The 16,743-nt window shown below is 42.0% G+C and overlaps 1 protein-coding gene across 5 annotated transcripts in view; it reads left to right on the top strand.

The window, feature by feature from the left end:
* The window catches only part of kst (spectrin beta chain, non-erythrocytic 5 kst), a 77,136-nt gene that overhangs the window by 55,728 nt on the left and 4,665 nt on the right, over positions 1–16,743 (top strand). For all 5 annotated transcript variants that reach the window (XM_036359030.2, XM_036359029.2, XM_036359032.2 and 2 more), the window contains 12 exons: positions 3,256–3,372; positions 3,451–3,713; positions 3,776–3,905; positions 4,394–4,581; positions 5,567–6,346; positions 6,405–6,996; positions 7,054–8,129; positions 8,199–8,345; positions 8,509–8,887; positions 8,958–9,097; positions 9,158–10,768; positions 10,843–16,723. In XM_036359030.2, coding sequence (XP_036214923.2) covers positions 3,256–3,372; positions 3,451–3,713; positions 3,776–3,905; positions 4,394–4,581; positions 5,567–6,346; positions 6,405–6,996; positions 7,054–8,129; positions 8,199–8,345; positions 8,509–8,887; positions 8,958–9,097; positions 9,158–10,768; positions 10,843–16,723 — 11,304 coding nt within the window. The remainder of the gene's footprint in view (positions 1–3,255; positions 3,373–3,450; positions 3,714–3,775; positions 3,906–4,393; positions 4,582–5,566; positions 6,347–6,404; positions 6,997–7,053; positions 8,130–8,198; positions 8,346–8,508; positions 8,888–8,957; positions 9,098–9,157; positions 10,769–10,842; positions 16,724–16,743) is intronic.

Below are 16,743 nucleotides of genomic sequence, written 5' to 3'. Positions count from 1 at the left end.
AAATGTGTAAGCATGGTGAATTGTAAATTAAATTGTAGGCTTGCTTTCGTTAACAAATCTTGTGCCTAGGCTGAGTATATACTCATATAAATGAGCGCGGTGTCGCAGTCAAATGCCGTGGTAATTAAATATTTTCTGGGAGTGCGCGAATGCAACACAAATAGCTGAAACATTGTGTAGCTCAACGCGACGAAAGATTGAATTGAATGTGAACTTTCGAAAGAAAAGCAAATAAATAAATTGCTGAGACAATGCCAGAGACACATTGTGGCCAAATCAACAAACAAAAATAAATTAAAGAAATGGCAAATTATGTGTAAGTGGCGCACACGTACGACTAGCTACGTATTATATGTATATATGTACATAGAGATATGTATATATATTATATGTACTTATATACATATATACATAAGTGCTTTGCGCTTTGTTGTTTGGGGAAAGGCAACAAACAGCGCGCTTTAAAGCATACAAAACAAGCAACGCACATTGAATGCAAGCGCAATCTCTGGTGTTAACTTTAGCGTGACAGCTGCGCGTGCGCATAGCACTTCTCCCAAATGCTGTTAAGTCTTCAAATGTTTAACATTGTTGTATCAATCGGCCTATGGAATGAACTTATATGCCATATGCCACGGTCTTAGATCTCATTATCATTATTGGATTATTGTACCTTAGACTGAACTAACTTAACTTAGTTTTGACTAACTTAACCTAAATATAACTCGTTTATCGCTTTTCTAGCTCTCCATTCTATTTTCTGTGTGTTTTAGTGATAAAAAAATGTTCTAAGAAAATGAAATCGATTAAGTGCTTCGTTAGTAGTAAATAGTATTTAAACTAGAAACGATTATTTGAAGCTGAATTGTTCAAATCTTCAGTTTATATTTACTAAATAAATGTATTGCAACTGAAATCGTATGAAGTAACGTTTAACTAGCATGTTTATTTTAAGCATACAACTGCATCGAAAGCAACTAGTTCGAATATAGCACGATTTACAGTACGCGGTACATGCATGTTTGCATATTCATGGTTGCCCCATTAAAGTTGGCTTGAGGCAGTGGCGCGTAGCATGCGACACACTTCCCGCGAAGCGGTTCTCCCCCACCTAATCGGCATACACAGACATGCACAAAGCTTTTTTATCTTTGCTGCTGCACACAGCAGTTGTTGCTTGCCAATTGGATGTGTGTGGCCCCAATTTGTGCTGCGCTGTCTTGCAACGGATTTTTTACTTAACTTAATCTAATTAAAACAGTGTTTGGATTCGCGTTTATTGCCGTATGCTAAGACATTTCGCCGGTTAGCAGTTCAAGTGGCGAGTGGGAGAGCCGTACGTGCACAAATAGCTGTGGCGATATACATGAATACATATGTACATGTGCTTTTTTCAGCTTAGATTATTAAATATCGCAATTTGTTATCAAAGCTGATAGTATTAGGTTGCATGTGTGTATGTTATGCACAAAATTGCATGCAATTGTTCACACACATATACTCGCTTGTATGAGTATATACTCACAATATTGCATGTAGTGAAAGTTTTTTCACCTAACGGTTCGTGCATGTATCCGCTGTGTATCACGCTTGCCTTTATGTCTTTTTCGGCTGTCTTCCAGCTGTCATCAGCAAGGTGCACCACACCGCTGTCACGTCACGTCAGTTTTCACTTTGCATCATTTGCCACTCATATTTGTATTCATCAAGTGTGTGCATTGCATGCATACACACACACACATACAAACATAGTATACCGTATACTAACAGGAAAGTATTACCAAAAAGTTTTACTTTCAAAAATGAATGAATACATCCAAAGCAAGCGTGATAATTTTTGTGGGAACTACAAGCTAATGAATTGTAGGGATTGGAGTTTAATTGAAGTGTTACCTAATGAACACGTTTATTTATGATCTGAGACTCGATTTTTCGAAAAATAAACTAACCAAAATTGGACAATTAGCAATAAAATCGCTAGTGAAATATCTAACTAAATTCTCTTTTTAAAAAATATTATTTTATTATTGTTTTACTTTATTTTATTAAAATGAAAAAAATAATTAATTATTTAAGTTATCTAATTTTGACGAGTACTAGAACAAAATACAATTTCATGTATTTTATTACAACTCTTTACTATCCCCGTCAAAATAGACTCAGAAAGCATGAAGACAATGAACATAAAAAAAGTTCTACTAAATTAGGAAAAAATATTTATTTATTTATTATTTAGTGGCATTTTTTCAGTTTATTCTTGCTTTAATCGACGTAATACATGTTTCCATTTTTTATCTTCTATGGAAACAGCTTTCTCATATACGCCGGCCATCGGCAGCATCACTGTTCCTGCCACTACTTAAATATTCACTACAAAGTCTGAAACAGTAATGGATAACATTATATATTATATTTTCAAATATATGTACATTCGATTTACATGAAAAAAAAAAAAAAAAATTTTTGGGAATTCACAAGTAGATCTAACCCCTTTATGGTATCAAAACGCAGCTCTAAGATCATCTAAGTTCACAATCAAATCAAAATTATATTAAGTATCCAAGTATTTTTTTATTTACGTGTTTTGATGATGTGAGCGTCGTCGATATAGAAACTTACGTTTTTTCTCATTATTCTTTGGTAAAAGTGCAGCCTGAATGTTTCGTCAGAAACGATTCCTTTCTGACCTAAGTATTACATATGGTAGTTATAATAAATGAATTACTTTGGATGATACCACAATCTTTGAAATTTTCCCGCCTTACTTACAACAAAATTCCATCGGGTGTTTTTAGAGGCATAGAGTATTTTGAATTAAATCAATATTTTATGTTATAATTTATTGATCCGCTACTGAAGTCAAATCTTAAGACGTAGGTAGCTATTTGATAGAGCCATGACATGATATGATTAATTCTAATAAAGTGTGGGTAATAGATGATTGATATTGACAAGGAGAACCAAAAAGTTGCGACTCATTTGCCGATAAAGCGCACGATTACCAAAACCATAAGTTTAATCCTCAGTTTTCTACCTTCTACGTGAACATCGAATTTTTTAGATCATAGGGTAACTTAATCTGGCTGCGAGGTTGTATAAATCATATGTTTATATCTTTTTATTAATTTCCCAGTATATTTTCATTTCTTTGAATGAAATGCATAACACATATAGAATCTTATATCTCTATATAAATCTATACTCACTATTATTTATCTGTACTAATTTGTAAAAAAAAAAATTCGTATCTTCCAGGTTCGTTTAGAATCGATCGGTGCTGAGGACATTGTCGACGGCAATCCCAGATTGATTTTAGGTTTGATCTGGACCATCATTTTGCGGTTTCAAATACAGGAAATTGAAATTGATGTGGTAAGTATTCAAAACTGGATTTATTTTTACTTTTATTTCCAAATCTTCAACACATTTTGTGCATATTTCACACAACAGGATGAAGAGAATGAATCGTCCGAAAAGCGTTCGGCCAAGGATGCGCTGCTGCTCTGGTGTCAGCGTAAAACGCATGGCTACCCTGGTGTCAACATACAAGATTTCACATCTTCCTGGCGTTCGGGTCTGGGCTTCAATGCGCTCATACATTCACATCGACCCGATCTGTTCGAGTACAGCACAATTGTCAATTCGAAGAACTCAAATATTGACAATCTAAATCATGCCTTCGATATGGCCGCGTCAGAGCTGGGTATACCAAGGTAGGTGTGCGATCATACAGAGTTGAAACTTTAATGTTTGAGTTTTTTTTTCTCTTTTACAGTTTATTGGATGCCGAAGACGTCGACTCGGCGCGTCCCGACGAGAAGTCCATCCTGACCTACGTGGCTTCCTATTATCACACATTTGCTCGCATGAAGAACGAACAAAAGAGTGGTAAACGCATTGCCAATGTAAGTTGAAAGCATCCATTCTTAGCTCAGCGACTGACTCAGCTCATAAGCAATATATTATATATACTTGTAATATGTACATATGCACATTGAAACTCAATATTTTCCTGTGTGCATTGTTATGCTGTTACATTTGTACAACAGTTCTCTGGGCGCAACTCAATACCAATGCAACATATATAATAATTAAAAGGTTTTACGCTCTACTTGTTGCTGCTGTGAGGTTCAATGACTAGCCCACAGTATGTTATGTTCATCAGCCGCATAAGTACGAATATGTACATAAGTTTGTAAGCGACTTTGATTTTTACGCATTTTATTGACATTTGTGAAACGTTACAGCATTTTTGTTCAAACAAACAGTTGTTAGCGAATAGTTGTTCAATGAGTTTGAGTTCCAGTTGTTTGCAGACTGCTTTAAGAATAATAAATAATTTATGAGTCTATAATTTTAAATTTTTTTTATTTTTAATTTTTATTTTTTTAAGATTGTGGGACAATTGATGGATGCTGACCGCAAGAAAATCTACTATGAACGTCTCACTACAAATTTGCTGAGTTGGATTAGACAAAAAACGTTGGAACTGCAGCAGCGAGATTTCCCGAACTCATTGGAGGGTATACAACGTGAATTGCTGGCATTCAAGGAATATCGTACGATCGAGAAACCGCCAAAGTAAGTTGAATAAATGCCATTGTGTAGCCCTATAGTTTTTGTATTTAAGGAAAAAAACATCCAAATCTAAAACCTATATATTACTTGGATATAGAGTTTATACTACATCAAATCGCGAACCCATGATTTCAAAATCATATATGAAGAATTTTCTGACTATTCGTTTTGTAGCTTGAGTTCACAATTTTCTTATACATTATAATTATTTATTTTAGTATTAATTTTCTCAAAGGCGGCTATAATGGTGCAATGGTTAAAGGAGTGCACCAATACTCAAAACCAAAGTTTGACCACGGTTCCGACGGATAAAAAGAACATTATCATTTTAAAAGTTCTAAATTTCGAAATTGAACTTCTTTGGGCTCTCAGCTTTCCCAAAGAAAACTTGGGGAAACAAATAAGAATGGGAAGCCATTTTGGCACAAGATTCCAAATAGGATGACACCATTATATAAGAGCGACTTGCTGCAAAGTTTTATTATTCCTGGTCTTTCAACAGCTATATCCCGAAAAAGCCATAGTTGCATGAATAATAATTTCATATCCCGAAATTATCCGATTTTAAAAATGTTCCGTTAAGCAGATGTTTTTAAGAAATTTTATTTACTACCCTTTATAAATTTTATAACAAATTCTTTACTGAGATGATGAAAACTAATGAATATAAACAACATTTCTACCGAAAATTAGGCGAATTTTTTTTTTTCCTGTACATTCAATGGATAAGCCTTTGCTAAGGTCTTTAAGAATTCTGTCTTTAAAACTGAGCCTGAATTATGGTGTCGTAAGTCAAAGAGGTCAGCTCAGCTGGTAAGCGCAAAAATGTTGCCTACATTTCGGCGTAGTGGTAAAAAAATTAAAAAAAATTTCAATAGAAATTTTAATTTCATATTTATTTTTATACAACTAAATTCCTGCGCTTACTATGAATCCAAATTGAGTTGGTGGTAATTTTTTAACTCCTCTCAATTTCTACTCGCTTTAGGTATAAGGAACGCAGTGAAATCGAAGCGCTTTATTTCACCATCAACACACTGCTGAAAGCGCTCAATCAACCGCCCTACAATCCACAAGAAGGCCAATTGGTGAACGATATCGAGAAGGCGTGGCAACAGCTCGAATATGCCGAACACAATCGTGAGGTGGCACTACGCGAAGAGCTGTTGCGCCAAGAGAAACTCGAGCAACTCAATTATAAATTTGAAAAGAAATCTGTGCTACGCGAAGGTTATCTCAAAGAGATGATACAAGTGCTCTCCGATCCACGCTACCTGCGACAAGTCGATGCGACATTGAAGAAACACGAAGCCATCTCGGCGGATATATTGGCGCGTGTAGAGCGTTTTAACGATCTAACTGCTATGGCCAATGAGTTGGAGCATGAGAATTATCATGGCAAAGAGCGCGTGAAGCGACGCGAAACCGAGGTTATGGATAAGTGGCGCAAATTATTGGAATTGCTTGAGAATCAACGTTTGAATTTGTCACAAATGAGTACGCTGATGAATTTGTTGCGTGAAATCGCCAGCACGACTGAAGCGATAAAAGAGCTGCAAACACAATTCGCATCCGAGGATGTCGGTCCGCATTTGCTGGGCGTAGAAGAGTTGTTGCAAGCGCATTCGTTGCAAGAGCTGCAAGTGAATACCTATGGTGAAACGCTGAAACGATTCAATCGTCAAGCACAACCATATAAGACATCCGAACAAAAGGATGCCGCGTTGCTGGTGCAGCGTCTCGCCGAGCTCGAGGAGGCCTATGCAATGTGAGTATTCCAATTATATTCGTAATTTCTAAATTCAGTTTACATTTTTCGCTTGCAGTTTGCTGAAGTTGTGCGCTAAACGTCGTGCTTGCCTTGAGGAGGCGAGAAACTTTTATCATTTCATGGAAGATTACGACAACGAGGAAGGTTGGCTGGTGGATAAACAACGCATCTGCAAGACCGGCATTACAGCAAAGGATTTACGCGCCGTACTTTCGCTACAGCAGAAACACAAAGCGCTCGAGGATGAAATCAAAGTACGCAAACCGAAATCTACACAAATGTTGGACGCGGCCAAGAAGCTCATCGCCGAGAAACATCCACGTTCGTCCGACATCAAGAGTCGTATTGAGTCTTTGGCCGAACACTGGAAGGCGTTGGAGGAGTTAGTGGAGTTACGGCGACGTCAGCTAGAAGATGCGGCCGAGGCGTACCAATTCTATACCGACGCCAACGAGGCTGAGTCGTGGTTAAATGAGAAAATGGCGCTAGTGAAGTCAAACGACTACGGTAGTGACGAACCCTCTGCACAGGCGCTGCTACAGCGACACCGCGATCTGCAAGGCGAATTGAATGCTTACTCCGGCGATATACTTAATTTAAACCAACAGGCCGAAAAGCTTATCAAAGCTGGCATCTGCACGCTAGAGGTAAGCAATGTGTTCTAATTTGATACGAGATAACAAAAGTAGCAATATTCTTTCTAGCTCTCAGCAGCCGAGCCTGAAATGCCCGAAATCGAGCAGGAGGAATGGGTGAACGAGACACGACTTGTGCCAAAAGAAGTGTGGGAAGATGAATGGGTGGAGAAATTGGAACACAAGAAAGTAACCGAAATGAAATTGCTGCCACATGTGCGTTCAATGTTCCCCTTCGAGGGTCAAGGTATGAAAATGGATAAGGGCGAGGTGATGTTGCTAAAGTCGAAAACGAACGACGATTGGTGGTGCGTACGCAAAGATAATGGTTTGGAAGGCTTCGTGCCAGCCAATTATGTGCGCGAAATCGAACCACGTGCCGTGCCGTGCATTGTGCCGAAAGCAGAGAAAGTCAAAACACTACAAAAAGTGAAGAAAACGATCTTAGTGCGTCAAGTGGTGCCCGTGAAACGTATCAAACCAGCTGCCGTGCCACCTAAACCACTTGTTAAGCGACGCATATCCTCCAACAGTATTAACGAAAACGCCGACAGTGTTGAGAAACGTCAAAAACGCATTAACAGCACATACGACGAACTACAAGATACAGCGCAGAAACGTCATGCACTACTCGAAGACTCTATACACCTCTTCGGTTTCTATCGCGAATGTGATGATTTCGAGAAATGGATGAAGGAAAAGGAGCGCATCATCAACTCAGATGACGGCGAAGGTGTGGAGAATGCAAAACGCAAATTCGAAAAATTCCTTACCGATCTGTCGGCGGCCTCAAAGCGTATTGAAGAGATCGATGGCGCCGTTGACAATTTCCGTCGCCAAGGTCATTCACAGTTGGACAAAATTATTGCACGGCAACGGCAGATACATCAAATTTGGCAGCGTCTCAACAACGCCAAAGCGCAACGTGAGAAGAGTCTTGAAGGCGCTTCCAGTGTGGACTTGTTCAATCGTACTTGCGATGAGGCTAAGATTTGGATGAACGAAAAGATGCTACAGCTAGATACGGCGGTAATTAGTCCTGACCTCAAAACAGTTCAGGCACTGCAGCGACGTCACCAGAATTTAGAACGTGAGTTGGCGCCCGTCGAAGAGAAGGTGAACCGCGTCAACTATTTGGGCAATTCGTAAGTCCTTTACAGGAAATATTGTTTAATATTAAAAATTGCTTCTAAAACTGTGCTGTTTTTTTTTAGAGTAAAGAATGCCTATCCAGCCGAGCGGAATAATGTGACGGCACGACAACAAGAGGTCTTGGATATGTGGAAACAGGTTCACGGTAAAGGTAGTGAACTACGTGCGCGCATTGAGAGCGCAGTCGGACAGCAAATATTCAATAACAGGTATATAAGTGATTAGGGATAACCTATACATTTTTGTATATTTCTTGGTATAATTTTTAATTTTCTGTTCTCAAACAGTTTATAACCTACAAATATTCGATTATTCTCAGAATATTATATTTGTACTTTTATAAATTCTTAACCGAGTTTTTCTTCCTTCCAGTGCTAAAACCTTGCTTGCTTGGATCGATTCGGTTAAGGATCAATTGAATGCCGACGAGTCAGCGCGCGATGTTGAAACAGCTAACAATCTCTTGAAAAAGCACAACGACCTTGGCGACGACATTAAAGCACACGACAACGAATTTGTCGAGGTCATCAATTTAGGCAAACAACTATCCGATGGCAAACCGAACATGGAAGAAACCGTTAAGATTATTGAGCGCTTGAGGGCGGAACAAGACGCTATACACCGCGGTTGGGTGGAGAAGCAGAAGTGGTTGCAGCAATGCGTTGAACTACAAATATTCAACCGGGAAGCAGACAAGATCGATGCCACCACAAAGAGTCACGAAGCTTTCCTTGAATATAACAATTTGGGCGTAAGTAGGAGATAAAAATACAAATTTTTTTAATGTACTCCAATATATTTATAATGTTTTTCTATTCCAGAATTCGCTCGACGAGGTGGAAGCAATACTAAAACGACATCTTGACTTTGAGAAAAGCCTTATGGCACAGGATAAAATTCTTAAGGGTTTCTCCGACAATGCCGATAAACTAATTGCCAACGATCACTATGATAAAAAATAGTAAACGAACAAAACAACAAAAAAAAATTACGGTAATTAATTATATTTTCTCTCTTACAGCATTGACGATAGACGCAATCAAGTTTTGGGCAAGAGGAGAGCAGTCGAAGATCGCGCTTTCGAACGTAAACGTTCATTACAGGCTTCAAAGGATTACCACAAATTCGCCGCAGAGGCTGACGATCTCGCCGCATGGCTGAGTGACAAAACCAAAATCGCCGGCGATGAGAGTTATCGTGACCTTAGCAATTTACCCCGTAAACTGCAGAAACACAAAGCTTTCGAACGTGAGCTACGCGCCAACGAAGGTCAATTGCGTAATGTGAATAAGGCTGGACAGGCATTGATCGCGACAAATAATCGCAAGCCTGCCGTAGAAAGTAGAATGGTTGACTTGAATCAGAAATGGAAAGATCTACTACTGCTGTCTGAAGATAAGGGACGCAAACTGGAGCAAGCTGTGTCACAACGCGAACACAATCGCGCCATCGATGATGCCAAACAAAAAGTCGACGAATTGGACGCCGCACTCAAGAGCAAAGATGTTGGTAACGATTTGCGTAGCTGCAAAGATTTGATCAACAAGCATCAGCTACTCGAATCTGAGATAACGGTGTGGGAGCAAAAGATCGTCGAACTTGTCAGTACTGGCGATGAAATGGCGCATGAGGGTCACTTTAATGCCGTGCACATCAAGGACGAAACAAAGGATATACAAAATCGTTTCAAATTACTACGCGGACCAGTACAGAAGCGGCGTGAGGAACTCGAAGAGAGCTTGAACTATCATAAGTTCGTCTTTGAATTGGACACTGAATTCCAGTGGATCAATGATCATATGCCAGCAGCTAAATCAAAGGAGTTGGGTCAAAACTTACATCAAGCACAGACGCTATCGAAGAAACATAAGAAACTCGAAGCCGAAATTAAGGGGCATCAGCCGATGATCAACAAAGCTTTGCAAGCGGGACAAACGCTTATTGCACAAAAGCATCCCGAAAAGGAGAAGGTGAGCGCATTGTGCGGCAAGTTAGAAGATGCCTGGGCCGATCTGGAGAGTAATTCGAATGATCGCAGTAAGAAGCTGGAGATGTCATTGAAGGCGCAGCAGTACTTGTCCGACGCCGGTGAGATTGAATCATGGTTGGGTGAGAGAAGCAATGCATTGCGCTCCACCGAATATGGGCGTGATCGCGATTCTGCAGCTAAATTGCTGACCAAACACAAGACAATCGAACTGGAGCTGGACACGTACTCTGGTATTGTTACTGAAATGGGGCATAATTGTGCTGCCATGGTAGCCGCCGGACATCCGGACAGTAAAATTCTTGCTGCGAAACAACAACTCATCGAGAAAATGTTGAAATCCCTACATAAATTGGCATCACAACGGCAAATGCGTCTGATGGAGAGTCTCTACATGCACGAATATTTCTTGGAATCGGACGAAGTGGAGCAATGGATAAGAGAACAAGAACAGGCAGCATCATCCGAAGATTACGGACAAGATTACGAACATCTGCAGTTGCTGCAAAATAAGTTTGATGACTTGAAACATCGTGTTGAAGTGGGTTCCGATCGTGTGAATCAATGTGAAGTATTGGCGAAGAAGCTAATCGATACCGAGAGCTCCTACGCCAACGATGTGGAGAAACGCCAGGAACAACTGAGGTGAGTAAAAGTAGCAAAATTGAAACAATAAAATATCCAATTATTTAACACTTCTTTGTTTGGCTTCTTTATAGAGATTCGTGGGAAAACCTATTGCAATTATTAAATCAACGCGAGCAAAAGTTACATGCCGCCGGTGAAATTCATCGTTTCCACCGTGATGTTGCCGAAGCGCTCTTCCGCATACAGGACAAAAATGCTGCGCTCTCTTCGGAACTCGGCAAAGATTTGAATTCAGCTTTGGCGCTGTTGCGCAAACATGAAGGTTTCGAGAATGACCTCGTCGCGTTGGAGGCACAATTGCAGGTGTTAGTTGAAGATTCGGTACGTCTCCAAGCGAAATATCCTTCAAATGCTGCAGCTATCGCACAGAAGCAGGATAAAGTTGTCGCGGCTTGGAATGACTTGAAAGAGCGTTCGGGTGCGCGCAGCGATCGTTTAGCCGCGAGCTCGGATTTACAATCTTTCCTAACCGATGTGCGCGACATAATGTCGTGGTCGTCGAATTTGCGTGCGGCGCTACAAGCCGAAGAGCATGTCAGCGATGCCGCTGGTGCCACTGCATTGAAGATCCAACACGATGCTATTTATGGTGAAATTGAGGCGCGTGAAGATAAATTCCGTTACTTGAATGAATTAAGCGATTCAATGGTGCAGACAGGACACTACGCTGCCGCCGAAGTTGAGGAGAAATGTTCGGCTATGTTGGACGAACGTCAAAAGTTGCATGCCGCTTGGAATAAGAAAAAGATTATGTTGGAGCAGAAAATCGATTTGTTCTGCTTCTTGCGCGATGCCAAGCAAATCGACAATCTTTCAAGTTCACAACAAGCTGCACTCAGCAGTTCCGATTTCGGTCAAACCGTCGAGGATGTGCAGAACCAGATAAAAAAACACGACGAATTCGAGCGACTCATTCAGACGCAAGAGGATAAAGTGGCCTTATTGCAGGAACATGGACGTAAACTGATAGAGCAACGTCATTATGACAGCGCAAACATTCAAACCATCTTACAAGGTGTATTGGCGCGCAGACAAAAGGTAAAAGATCTCTGCGCAGTGCGTCGTTACAAACTGGAGGATGCGCTACTATATGCACAGTTCGTGCGCGATTGTGCCGAGGCTGAATCGTGGATAAACGAGAAGAAAAAGAAGCTAGAGGCGGATGGCGCCAGTTACGCAGAAGTGTCTAACTTAGATGAGAAGATAAAGAAATTACAAAAACACCAAGCCTTCCAAGCCGAAGTAGCGGCCAACCAGGGACGCATACAAGAGATACAAGAAACTGGTTTAATCCTTTTGACGAAGCAACATGAATCTTCGAAGGAAATAAAACTAGCTGTGGAACGTGTAGTTGCCGCTTGGAAGAGTCTCCTCGAAGAATTGGACAACCGCGGACGCGGTCTCGAAGAAGCGCAAGACATACTCGAGTTCAACAATCAGTTAGATAAGATTTCTGCTTGGATACGTGATAAGGAAATGATGATACAAGCCAGTGACACCGGACGCGATCTGGAGCACTGCAATGCGCTCACACGCAAATTGGACGATGTCGATTCCGATATGCGCGTTGACGATCAACGTGTCAAGCACATCAACAACTTGGCCGACAAGCTCATCAACCAAGGCGAAGTACCAGCCGAAACGAAGAATATTGATAAACGTCGTCGCGATTTCAACAGCAAGTGGCGTGACCTACAAGGTGCACTCAACGCTTACCGAGCGTTACTTGGCGAAGCAAATGAAATTCACGTCTTCAACCGCGATGTCGACGATACAGCCGATCGTATTGCCGAAAAATCATTGGCCATGAGCTCCGATGACACTGGACGCGATTTGGCTGCCGTCGAGACGCTGATACGTCGTGAAGATGCATTAGAACGTGATATGTCGGCGGTTAAACAAAAGATAGATGAACACGAACTTGTCGCGCAGACGCTGCTCAAACGTTATCCCGATCGCGTGAAGGTTATTGAGCATAAAATCGATGAATTGCGCGCATCCTGGCAAAATCTAGAAGATTTATCTGTTAAACGACGCTCCATACTCAATGATGCCTATCTGGTGCATAAATTTGTATCCGATGTAAAAGAACTGGAGCTTTGGGTTAATGACATGATCAAAAAGATGAACGCCGCTCAAGCGCCGATGACTATAAATGATTGTGAGACACAGCTGGAGTTACATCAGGAACGCAAAGTGGAAATAGACGGACGCGACAAGGCGTTCAGAGATTTAAAGGCGCACGGTGAAACACTCAGTGGTATGGAGAAACCAGCTAATGTCAAGCAATACTTAAAGACACTGGAGGAGCTACATAGAACATTGCACGAAGCGTGGAATGAACGTGCCAGAGATTTAACGGAGGCACATCAACTGCACCTCTTCAAGGCACAGGTGGAACAAGTCGAGATCTGGTTGGCCAACAAAGAAGCTTTCCTCAACAATGACGATTTGGGTGATTCATATCCCGCCGTAGAGCGTCTGATCAAGAAGCACGACGCATTTGAAAAGCTATTGGATTCAGATAACGTATCGGAATTGCAAAACTTTGCGCAAAGCATATTGGAAGGTGAACCGAAAGACGGTGATGTGATTAAGGAAAAGTTGAGCTATATCTTGCGTCGTAAGGCAAAGCTCAATGCCTTGTCACTGGACCGTAAGCAGAAGCTGCTGCAGTCGCTGCAATTGCACGAATTCCTACGCAGTCTGTACGAAATTGATCGTTGGTTGGTGCAAAAAATGCAAGTGGCTTTGGATGAGAACTATCGTGAACCGAATAACTTGCAAAGTAAAATACAAAAGCACACCACATTTGATAGTGAGCTGTTAACGAATACATCACGTGTACAGGACGTAATTAACGAGGGTGAGCGCCTCATCAGAGATGAACACTTTGCCAAGGAGGAAATCGCCCAACAACTCAAGATGCTGGAGAGTGATTGGAAAAAATTGAAGGCCGCATCGAAGGAGAAGAGAGAGAAACTTAGTCAAGCTTACGAGGCACAGACCTTCAATCGCAACCTCGACGAATTCAATAACTGGATGGACGAAGTTGAGTCACATTTATCAAGTGAAGATTACGGCAAAGATTTGGCCACCGTTAATCATTTGATTAAGAAACATGAGCGTCTCGAAGCCGATGTCGCACACCACAACGAGTTGGCCGATCAAATCAAACAAACCGATGAGAAATTCTTCCAAGCCGATCACTTTCTTAAGGACGAAATACACGATCGCGCAATGACAGCCATCAAACGTTATCGTACACTACACGAACCCATAGCCATACGTCGTGAAAATCTCGAAGATTCTTTGAGTCTGCAACAATTCTTACGCGACGCTGAAGACGAACTGCAATGGCTTACCGAAAAGGAGACGATCGCCAATTCACAAGATTTGGGTAGCAGTCTGATAGCGGTGCAAGTGTTACAGAAGAAGCATCAAGGACTTGAGGCAGAAATACTTTCACAAGAACCACTAATTAAGGCGTTACTACAACGTGGTCAACAAATGATACGCGATGATCATTTCGCTAGCGAACAGGTGCAATACAAATGCGATTTGTTGCAGAAGAAACTCGTCAATCTACGCGACATGGCCAGTATACGGCGTTTGCGTCTATTAGACGCCGTGGAGAGTCAAATGTTCTATGTGGAGGCAAATGAAGCAGAGGCATGGATACGTGAAAAGCGTCCTATACTTGCTTCCAGCGATTATGGACGCGATGAGACTTCCGTGCAGTCACATCAGAAGAAGCTCGAAGTTCTGCAACGTGAGCTGATCGCATTTAAAGCTTCGATCGAGAAGGTCGGCAAGCTGGCGCACGGTTTAGTCGAACGTAATCACTTCGATAGTGCCAATATAACCACAAAGAATGACACAGTGAAGAAACAATACGAAGAATTACTGCGTCTGGCTAAAGATCGTGAAGTGCGTTTAAGCGAAAGCAAGAAGTTGTTCGAGTACTTGCGCGAGGCTGAAGATTTACACGAATGGATTGCTGATCAAATGGCAGTTACGGCTTCCGAGGATTATGGCGAAGATGTGGAACATGTGGAACAATTAATTTTGGTCTTTGAGTCCTTCGTCTCCAATTTGAATGCGAACGGTGCACGTGTACAAGCCTGTCTCGATCACGGCGATGAACTAATTAAAGAAAATAATCCTTACCGTGCTTCGATCAAAACCAAACGAGATGAGACCAAACAACTCTGGGAAGAATTGAAGGATCTAGTCAATGCACGCCAGGATGCGCTGGCTGGTGCGAAGCAAGTGCATGTCTACGATCGCGTTGCCGATGAAACGATTTCACTTATTAACGAGAAAGAGGCTTCACTTATCTCCGAGGATTACGGCCAAGATTTAGAGAGCATACAAGCTTTGAGTCGCAAACACTCCGTCTTCGAAGGAGAACTTATCGCCATTAAGGAACAGGTCGATGCCGTGCTCGTGGAAGCAACGAAGTTGGGCGAGATTTATCCCGATGCCAAGGAGCATATCGAGGTCAAGCGTGACGAGACTGTCGAAGCTTGGTCCGATCTGAAGGAGAAAACAAATGCGCGCAAAGAAAAATTACAACAAGCAGAGCATTTGCAGTCCTACTTCGATGAGTATCGCGATTTGATTGCTTGGATCAATGAAATGTTGGCGAAGATCACAGCGCCCGATTTGGCGACAACAGTGGCGGGCGCTGAGTCGTTGTTGGTGAGCGTGAAGGAGCATCATGCAGAGATACATGCACGCGATGAGACTTTCACCAACTTCACAGCTAACGGACAGAAATTAATTAACGAGAAGCACTTCCTTGCGCATGAGATCGAAGAGAAAATACAAGTGCTGCAACAGCGACACGAACTTCTGAAGAATACACTACAGCAACGCAAAGAAATTTACGAACTCAACTTGGACACACAAATCTTCCTTAAAGACGCTGAGATACTCGAGAACTGGATAATCAGTCGCGAACCATTGCTGAAGGATGCCAAACTGGGCGACTCCATACCGCAGGTTGAAGATTTGTTGCGCCGCCATCAGGACTTCGAGAAGACGGTCGCCGCGCAGGAGGAGAAATTCCAAGCCATCAAGCGTATTACATTGCTGGAGCAACGTTTCCGCAAACAAGTCGAAAGCGAGAAACTAGCCAAGCAGAAAGAGAAAGAACGCTTAGAGAAGGAACGTCTAGAGATGTTGAAGCAAAAAGAACTGCAACGACTTAACGATGAGCGCCGACGCGCCGAAAAGCAATTGGAGAATCGTCAAAATGCCACGGCACAAGAGAAGACACCAATCTTCTCATCGCCCATGGTCACCGTGAACGCCAACAATGCGCCGCAATCGCCCGCCGTTGCAGTCACAACACCACTGCGTTCACCCTTCGACGAGGATCAGTACTCACTGCAAAAGAGCAGCTCCAGCAGCATGTTCGGCGATCGCTTAAGACGCGGCTCCGACACGAATGTTAAACGCGCCGAAAGTATGAAAGTGCAACAGAAGCCACCAAAGCGTACACCATCGTTCACCACACGTCGACGTGCACAATCGTTCCGCAAGAATCAGAAGGGCGAAGGTTTCGACCTGCCACCAGTCGAAATACAAGGTATGCTGGAGCGTAAGCATGGCTTACAATCCGGTGGCAAGAAGGCGCCAGTACGCTCATGGAAACAATTCCATACAGTACTGTGCGGTCAATTACTGTGCTTCTTTAAGGATGAAAACGACTTTCTGCAACAGAAGACCGCAAATGCGCCCGTCAACATACTCGGCGCCAAGTGCGAACGTGCGGAAGACTACACGAAGAAGAAGTATGTGTTCAGACTAAAATTGCCCGATGGCTCTGAATTCCTCTTCGAGGCGCCATCATTAGAAATCATGAACGACTGGGTGCGTAAGATATCCTTCCATGCTAGTCTGCCACCAAATCTACAACTGCTGAGCTACGACGAATCCATGAAGGTATGTGCAAACACCTTTAT

Source organism: Bactrocera oleae, chromosome 6 (assembly GCF_042242935.1).
Source record: "Bactrocera oleae isolate idBacOlea1 chromosome 6, idBacOlea1, whole genome shotgun sequence".
NCBI lineage: Eukaryota > Metazoa > Arthropoda > Insecta > Diptera > Tephritidae > Bactrocera > Bactrocera oleae.
The sequence above is the reverse complement of the archived record's forward strand: the minus strand, read 5'-3'. Positions and strand labels throughout refer to the sequence as shown.